Below are 8710 nucleotides of genomic sequence, written 5' to 3'. Positions count from 1 at the left end.
ATCCGGTAATCCAGCTCCTCCTTATGACATAGAAACGCTGCTCATCCATTAGAGTACGCTGCTCCAGAAGGTGGAGAAACAAAGTGAAGGCTCAGCACAATTCTCCACGCTTAGTCTTCCTCCTGTGTCCTCACCTGCTCGCCTCCACGACTTGTCATTCAGTATCATTAATCTAAAAGAAGTTTTTCAGGTCTGTGAATAATGTTGGTTTCCCTCCCCAGACAACAATGCTCAAGCCCCTCCGCCCCTTCCGGCCGCACCCTATGATGGACAGCTAGAGATGTCTACGAGAGGTCTAGTCGATATATTAGAGGAGACATTCCTTAGATGATCAGGTCGGACCACCTCCTGACGTTGTTAGGTGGATATATAAGCAGATGTTTGTGTCCCAGGATCAGCCACAGAGCTAGCACTCACAATGGATGCAACGCAGCATAAATGTAGTGTTCACAAGCCACCAGTGATGGTCGGGGGAGTGGGTGCAGAAAAGCCTGCCGACAAGGAGATACAAGCCGTCTGTGACTCGGTGAGTGATGTCAAGGGATCGGCTCGGCTGATGTTCTTTATGGGGAGAGTGACTTAATGCTCAGTGTAGGTATATGAAGGTGGATGTATACGATGTATATGAAGGTGGATGTATATGTCAGTCACCGCCTATAATCACTGGCATCAGAGACATCTTTATTTGGTTGTAAACATTTTTGATCTTCACAGTCAGTATTGACCACAAGGCTACAGACCATTCCCAATGCTCCCCTAAGTTTGCACCGATCATCGTTCACATATAGACAGTCAGCTCCGGGGTCTGTGAATGGTCCTTGGTCCTGTCATTGCTGAAGAATTCTGGATCTCAATATTTCTGGGATGCCTTGTGTGCAGCGCCGTCTTCAGGTCAGGCCATGGCTTCCCCCATAGAACTAAGGTTGTTAAGGCAAGGTAAATGTAAAAATTGGCCAACATTTTTTTGGACAGCAGCTGTTTTTTTCATGGTCTCCTTCCATGATCATCATTCTTGTCCAGTGTTTCTCCATTAGTGGACATGTAACTGGTGGTTTCTGCAGTCTGTTATTTGCTGTTACCCTTGATTTCGTTCTCACCTCTGAGGGTTGTCATTGGAGTGATCTTACTAGAACACCCCCTGTCGTGGCCCAGGTTGGTGGAATAGGTGTTGGGCCTGCTGGTGGGTTCTGGTGTTTCTGGGGCTACTTGTCATGGTGGTCTGAAGCCAGGGGCGTAGCTAGGGGTTCAGCCTAGGAGGGGCGAGTGAGTCTGAGTGGGCCACCAACCTATTATGTTACCCACAGGGAACCTCAGTAGACCCCAAACAAATAGAGGTGTAAGTACAGTGCAGACACATCCAGTGACTCACAGGTGACGTCTTCTCTGATCAGAGTGGGTCAGGTTTCCTTTTCTTTTTCATTGTGAAGACTCTTCCAACCACAAATCATCACAGCAGTATCTGCCAGACAAACATCTTCAGCACCTTACTTTTACAGCACCTTTAACCACCTCTATACATACTCTCCATCATAGTTCCCCTAAACAGTAACTGAGACCTCTGTGAAGACCAATCTGTAGCCATTTTCCTTTTCTGTGCTTCTTTGTATACTTAGATCCCTTCTTTATGCCTGTATCTGTAGTTAGGATCTATCATTGTGTCCTCATCTGTAGTAAGACCCCCTCTTCATGCCCCATCTGTAGTTGTGCTCCCTCTCTTTGCCCTCTGTAGTTAGCCCCCCCCCCCTTGTGCCCTCAACACTAGTTGGGCCCCCACTTTGTGCTTCCATCTGCAGTTAGCCCCCCCTTTGTGCTAAATAAATGGTACCCCTTTGTCCTAATGAACTGTACCACTGCCCTCCTGGATAAACTGTGCCTCTTATGAACTGTTTCTATATTAAATAGTGCCACTGTCCCCGTATTATACTGTGCCCACAATGTAGTTTGCCACTGCCTACCTAATAAACCAGGGGAGCGACTGCCCCCTTTGCCCCCCTCTAATTTCGCTTCTGTCTGAAGCGGTAACACCCACCACAGGACACACGGCAACCAGACCTTGGTTTGGACAGATGTGAGGTGCAGGGTGTAGGTGCGGGTGCAGCAGTAGAGATGACACTTTAAACAATGTCCAAACTTTACTTAGCAAAAATATCTTTAGTGCAATAGGAGTAACAGTGATTATATCAACGGTACCAATACAAATAGGAACAGAATAGGTGAGTTGATAGAAGACGTTAATAGTAGAAGGTGTCAAGGGCCGAATAGGAATGCCCCTTGCCTTATTAGTGAGTACTCTGCTGGTATGTAGTAAAGTGTCTCTATAGTATTCTGTAGAAGTCCTCATACATATACATATATATATATATATATATGTATATATATATATATATATATATATATATATATATATATATATATATATATGATCTCTGCTTATATGACTACCTTCTGGCCCTCAGTGTCGGGTTTCCGTCCTAATGGGGGAGTACAAGTCCCAGGACTCTGTCACTGGGTGGAGCTAGCTAGTAGTATCCTTTCTACTCAGCTAAGCGTAAGTCAGTAGAAAGCGGCTAAACTTGCACTGTGCTCTACTGGGGTTCAGTCTTTATAGTCCTCTCCTTTCTTTAGGTCAGGGGTCCCCAAATTTTTCACACAGGGGGCCAGTTCACTGTCCCTAAGACCGTCGGAGGGCCGGACTATAAAAAAAAAAACTATAATAAAATCCCAGTGCAAAATGCCACAACGCCCCCCCCCCCAAAAAAAAAAAAAGTAAAAGCATCCCTCTCTTTCCACACCTCACTCCCACACCCCTTCACACCCTCAACCAGCCCCCTCACCCCATATACTAATAATGTATCCCTGCATTGTCCCCCATATAGTTATATTGTGCCCCTGCAATGTCCCCCATATAGTTATATTGCCCCCCTGCAATGTCCCCTATATAGTTATAATGACCCCCATATAGCTATAATGACCCCCTGCAATGTCCCCCATATAGTAATTATGTCCCCCATATAGTTATAATGACCCCCTGCAATGTCCCCCATATAGTTATATTGTCCCCCTGCAATGTCCCCCATATAGTTATATTGTCCCCTGCAATGTCCCCCATATAGTTATATTGTCCCCTGCAATGTCCCCCATATAGTTATAATGCCCCCCTGCAATGTCCCCCATATAGTTATAATGCCCCCCTGCAATGTTCCCCATATAGTTATAATGACCCCCATATAGTTATATTGTCCCCCTGCAATGTCCCCCATATAGTTATATTGTCCCCTGCAATGTCCCCCATATAGTTATATTGTCCCCTGCAATGTCCCCCATATAGTTATATTGTCCCCTGCAATGTCCCCCATATAGTTATAATGCCCCCCTGCAATGTTCCCCATATAGTTATAATGACCCCCATATAGTTATAATGCCCCCCTGCAATGTCCCCCATATAGTTATATTGTCCCCCTGCAATGTTCCCCATATAGCAATAATGTCCCCCATATAGTTATAATGCCCCCCTGCAATGTCCCCCATATAGTTATATTGTCCCCCTGCAATGTTCCCCATATAGCAATAATGTCCCCCATATAGTTATAATGACCCCCTGCAATGTCCCCCATATAGTTATATTGTCCCCCTGCAATGTCCCCCATATAGTTATATTGTCCCCCTGCAATGTCACCCATATAGTTATTATGCCCCCCTGCATTGCTACAAAAAAAAAAAAATTATACTCACCTAATACTGTGTTCATCTCTTCTAGCCTCTTCAGCCGGTCAGTCGCCGGAGGGATCCCCCAGCAGGAGTAGCGACGTCATCACTGCCCCTGCCGGAGGATCCCTCAGAGATCATTTCCAGGTTACAGCCCAGGCGCGGGGGTTGGTGGTCCGTGCGGCGCGGAGGAGGCTGGCGGCAGAGATAACATCTGACACTGCTCCAGGATCTGCGGTCCGTTGCACCAGATCGCAGATCCCGGAGCAGGACCACAGATCTGGGAGCAGTGTGAGATGTCGCCCTGCCGCCAACCTCCTCCGCGCAGCACGGACCACCAACCCCTGCGCCTGGGCTGTAACCTGGAAATGATCTCTGAGGGATCCTCCGGCAAGGGCAGTGATGACGTCACTGTACCTGCTGGGGGATCCCTTCGGCGGGGATGTCGGCAGCAGTGTGGATGCGGGGCAGGGGCTGGCGTGATCCGGAAGGGACAACTCTTTTCTTGGTGCTCAGTGAGAGCAGTCTTCTCACTGACCACCAATTAAAGAGTTGTCCCTTCCGGAAGTGCAGCGGGGGCCGGATAAAAGGCCTCGGGGGGCCGCCTGCGGCCCGCGGGCCGTGGTTTGGGGACCCCTGCTTTAGGTGGTTGACTGCCCTACTAGAAAGATCCACAGTGTAGTAAAGGGTGAGACTCCCTTGTCTCGGGGTTCCCTGGGGGGTTCGGTCTAGCAACCAATTAAGGTTTGGTCACTAGTTGTCTGGAACAGGTGTAGCATGTCCTCTCTCCTCTCTGCCTGGATTGAGACCCGGAGGACAGGTATAGCGGAAGAGGAAAGGGGCCTGTCTAGCTGAACCTGTGGTAACTGCAGCTGTGCTGTGAAGGAGCGTGACACCTAGTGGTTGGAGTAAGGTACAACAGCTTACTGTCCTAACTGTCACCCTGTTGCCTAGGTGTAGGAAAGAAGAAGAAAAGAAACATGTAGTGGGACACTGCACTCCTCCTTGAAAAAGCAGCCACAATCCTGAATTCTCTCTGATTGTAGACAATTTGTCTAATCCCAAACTGATCTATATCTAGGACTTCATCCCCCCCTCCCCCTCCCAGTATCCTGTGTCTCCATAGCACGTCTTGTAAAAGTTACATGCATCAAAGTGTATGGCTGGATTCACACGTTCCGTGTTTGCTCCGTGATGAACGGACAACACAGACGATAAATCCCTTTATTGGAGTGTCACTACAGTGCCACAGATATTCAGTTTTTCCGCTCTCGGCGTGATATTGATACATCTTTCCGTGCAGTTCAAGGATTTACTGTTCGCGTCATCTGTGCTTCACTTGATTTTGATGGCAGGTTCAGGGGCCTTGGAGGTTAAATCTTCTCCTTTGGCTTGACATTTTTTTTTAAGACAAAAGACTTTGCTAGGTTGAGCTCAGAATCAACATCAGGAGGCTGATCACTTCGGTTCTATCTCTCTATTTGTTTGTCCCTGTCCGTTACACAAAATACTGAGAAAACTGTAGTTGAATAGTGGACGGACTAGTCGGAATAGCAGGAGCTGACCTAGCAGACATGTGCTCTGGCCAGGGTCAGACTAGTTTTAGGTCCACCTCTTTCCAGGTTACCAGAGGGCTGGGCTAGGGACTGCTCTTATGGCTTTAGAAACATGTTACCAAAGCATCTTACTTTCTTACATGTTACCAAAGCATCTTACTTTCTTACATGTGACCACTGAGTGTGGCAAAGGCACAACAGTAAAGTTAACCCTTGCAATATACAATATACCTCAGTGCATGCTGTTTTGCAGTATGATATACAGTCAAGAATTCTACAAAAGGTATTCCTAAAATATTATTTTTATCTTCAGTTCTAGATGTTGTCCCAGGTATCGGGCTTCATTCAGACCATTTGCTTTTTTTGTCCATGTATTTTAAAAACACAAATTGAGAAGTATTGTTTTTTTCCCACCAGATAAAATCTGAGTTTCTGAAAAAATCCGGGGTTAATGCCACAACGTTTCAGGCCGTCGCGTACAAAAGTCAAGTCGTTGCTGGAACAAACTACTTTGTTAAGGTAAATGAGCTGCTGAGCTGCACCGGGGTCTATGTCATTCTAGTTATCATAGGAAACATCAAGATAGTGAGTCTGTTCATATGGTGGGAACAGCCGGCATCAGCACAGTGCTTACCCGGGCAAGTGCCAGGGCCCACAGAGCCTCCAAGGCCCAGAGAGGAAGAGGAGCCTGGTGTTCTGTTGTTTAGCCTGATCACTGTAGTGCAGGGTGAGCGCAGAACATCAGAAGAAACAGGAGATGGAACAGGACCTGTCCAGAGAGAGAAAAGGGTGAAGGACCTGATCACATGACCCGAAAGTCCTCAACCTTACAGTGTGGAAAGAAGCCTGACAGAGAGGAAGAGGGAAAAGACTGAGCTGTAAGCAGTGGTGTAGCTGCCATAGAGACAGGGTAGGCAGCTGCTATGGGGCTGGTGCAGCAGGGGCGCCCGGGGGTGGAGAGAAGGTAAGAGCCATCCTGTGTCTTTCTGCTTAACCCCAAATGTACTGCAGTGTGTAAGTGACCCAATGTTTACTTACATGCTGCAACACAAAAAAAGGGTTAACAAGCGGAAGACAAAGAGATCTCTGCTTCACTACTCTGATAACCCCTGACCTCTGGGCTTCCCAATCAAGTAGGAAAATGTGCAGAGATCCGTGCAGAGGTCAGGGGTTATCAGTGTACCAGCAGTACAGCAGATATCTCCTTGTCTTCTGAACTTTGGGTCACTTACACACTGCAGTACATAAGGGGTTAAGCAGAAGGTAGTCTGCTCCTGCCCCTACAGTGTGTATTTAACCATAAGGGCTCCTATTGGGCCCTTATAGTTAAAAACAGTTCTAAGACCTTGTGTGCAATACACTAGTGGTATAAAGGATCAGAAAACGACATGTATCTAAACCGTATCTTTATTTATTAATTAATAATCAATAAACAAGCAGCCATTGACTCTCTGCTCTGCCAGTTACTCTTGTGGCTGCAGCCACGAATTTGCCTCTGTCCACAAGAGATTTAATTTTTTGGCCACATCACAGAGACTATATATATGTATTGCTTTGCGTTGTGTGTGGGGGGGGGGTCTTACAGTTTTTTGGGTATGGGGTCCCATGATTCCTAGCTGTGTGTTAGTGTTTGAGTGTGTCAGTCAGTCAGCGTCTGAGTCAGTCAGTCATTGTCATTGAGTCAATGTCTGGGTCAGTCAGAGTCATCCAGTCAGTCAGTGTCTGTGTCAGACAAAACAAAGGGCGACAGCGCTCCATAGCGAGGATCAGAAGGACAAGGTGCAAAGGGATTAGGGGTGCACGGCAACCCTCACCTGGTATGGTTGTGCAAATGTGGAGGCACAACACTCCTAAGCATGTAAATCAAGGACCGCAGCCACTCCCGATATCCAAAAGGAAAGAACGAACAGAAACCTCCAACACCAAACTACACGGATTGTGGGGCGCAAGTCCAACTTGAGATCGAGGCAGAGTAAGGAATAAAAATATTTTATTGTAGAGACTCAACCCGTTTCGGAACCGCACCGGTTCCTTTCTCAAGAGTCATAATACTATACTGACACAACAGCACTATATAACACAAAAACAGAAGGCCAATGACATTAGAGGGGAGGGACTCGGGACCTCCCACTTCAATCAACATGGACACCTGTAACAACGATAGTAAAAGACATACAACCATATACTACATTTCATTAGCAAAAAACAGTATATACTCTTTTTTATATACTTTTTTATATCCTTTTTTATATACTCTTTTTTATATACTCTTTTTTATATACTTTTTTTATATACTTTTTTATATCCTTTTTTATATACTCTTTTTTATATACTGTTTTTTGCTAATGAAATGTAGTATATGGTTGTATGTCTTTTACTATCGTTGTTACAGGTGTCCATGTTGATTGAAGTGGGAGGTCCCGAGTCCCTCCCCTCTAATGTCATTGGCCTTCTGTTTTTGTGTTATATAGTGCTGTTGTGTCAGTATAGTATTATGACTCTTGAGAAAGGAACCGGTGCGGTTCCGAAACGCGTTGAGTCTCTACAATAAAATATTTTTATTCCTTACTCTGCCTCGATCTCAAGTTGGACCTGCGCCCCACAATCCGTGTAGTTTGGTGTTGGAGGTTTCTGTTAGTGTCTGTGTCAGTCATTCAGTCCGTGTCAGTTAATCAGTGTCTGTCAGTCATTCAGTCTGTGTCAGTCAGTGTCAGTCAATCAGTCATGCTGCATATTGTGTGGATGGTAGGTGCTTAGTGGATGGATGAGAGCCTGATAATGTACCACCATCTAACCTGTCCCTCTTCTCTCCTCAGGTCTCGCTCGGAGGGGGTCACTACTGCCATCTGAAGATATACAAGCCTCTACCGTATACTGGAGGACAACCGAGCCTAGATGGGTTCCAGGTGGGGAAGACGGAGAAAGATCTCATTACTTATTTTTAGAAAACAAATCCAACAAAGTCCTTCTCACAGTGGCCGATATTCAGAAATGAGAAGAAAAATCGTATTCATGATAAAAAAAATAAAGAAAATAAAATAAAGTCTTTGCCTAGTGACACTTTAATTTACAAACTGCATCATAAAAGGTATAAATGGCCTGAGAGGTTACAGAGAGACGAGTTCTGTGAGGTTACACTGCTGGACTGTATCATCTGCACAATCTCAGCTTGCACACTTTTTGCTCTTGCTTTGATAAAATTTGTGTTTTGTTGGCTAATAAAACTAAGGTCTGACTGGAGTACTGCTGAATAGTTATTTTAGTGCAAAATACAAAAATCAACATGATAAATATGGCTAAAAAAGTAGCTAACATAAAACCACGCCCCCTCTGCTGCAGCCGACATAATCTGCTCAAAAATAGCACAAACAGCTTGATAAATACAGTGAAAAAATATACGCTGCAAGCAAAAAAAAAAATACAAAAATAATGGCACAAAACGAATTATA

The 8710-nt window shown here is 45.5% G+C and overlaps 1 protein-coding gene across 1 annotated transcript; it reads left to right on the top strand.

The window, feature by feature from the left end:
* Positions 1-273: 273 nt before the first annotated feature.
* Positions 274-8501, top strand: LOC138767785 (cystatin-A1-like). Its single transcript, XM_069945556.1, has 3 exons — positions 274-526; positions 5679-5780; positions 8078-8501. Exons 1-3 carry the CDS (start codon positions 419-421, stop codon positions 8204-8206), a joined length of 339 nt encoding a protein of 112 aa, XP_069801657.1. The 5' UTR covers positions 274-418; the 3' UTR covers positions 8207-8501.
* The last annotated feature ends 209 nt before the right edge of the window (positions 8502-8710 follow it).

The sequence above is a fragment of the Dendropsophus ebraccatus genome, chromosome 11 (genome assembly GCF_027789765.1).
Source record: "Dendropsophus ebraccatus isolate aDenEbr1 chromosome 11, aDenEbr1.pat, whole genome shotgun sequence".
In the NCBI taxonomy this organism is placed as follows: domain Eukaryota; kingdom Metazoa; phylum Chordata; class Amphibia; order Anura; family Hylidae; genus Dendropsophus; species Dendropsophus ebraccatus.
The sequence above is the reverse complement of the archived record's forward strand: the minus strand, read 5'-3'. Positions and strand labels throughout refer to the sequence as shown.

Bases quoted from the DNA above. Each gene is read 5' to 3' on its own strand.
- LOC138767785 (XM_069945556.1), top strand. From the start codon at position 419: ATGGATGCAACGCAGCATAAATGTAGTGTTCACAAGCCACCAGTGATG. The intron at 527-5,678 runs GTGAGTGATGTC...TTTTCCCACCAG, and splicing joins TACAAGCCGTCTGTGACTCG to ATAAAATCTGAGTTTCTGAA. The intron at 5,781-8,077 runs GTAAATGAGCTG...TTCTCTCCTCAG, and splicing joins GAACAAACTACTTTGTTAAG to GTCTCGCTCGGAGGGGGTCA.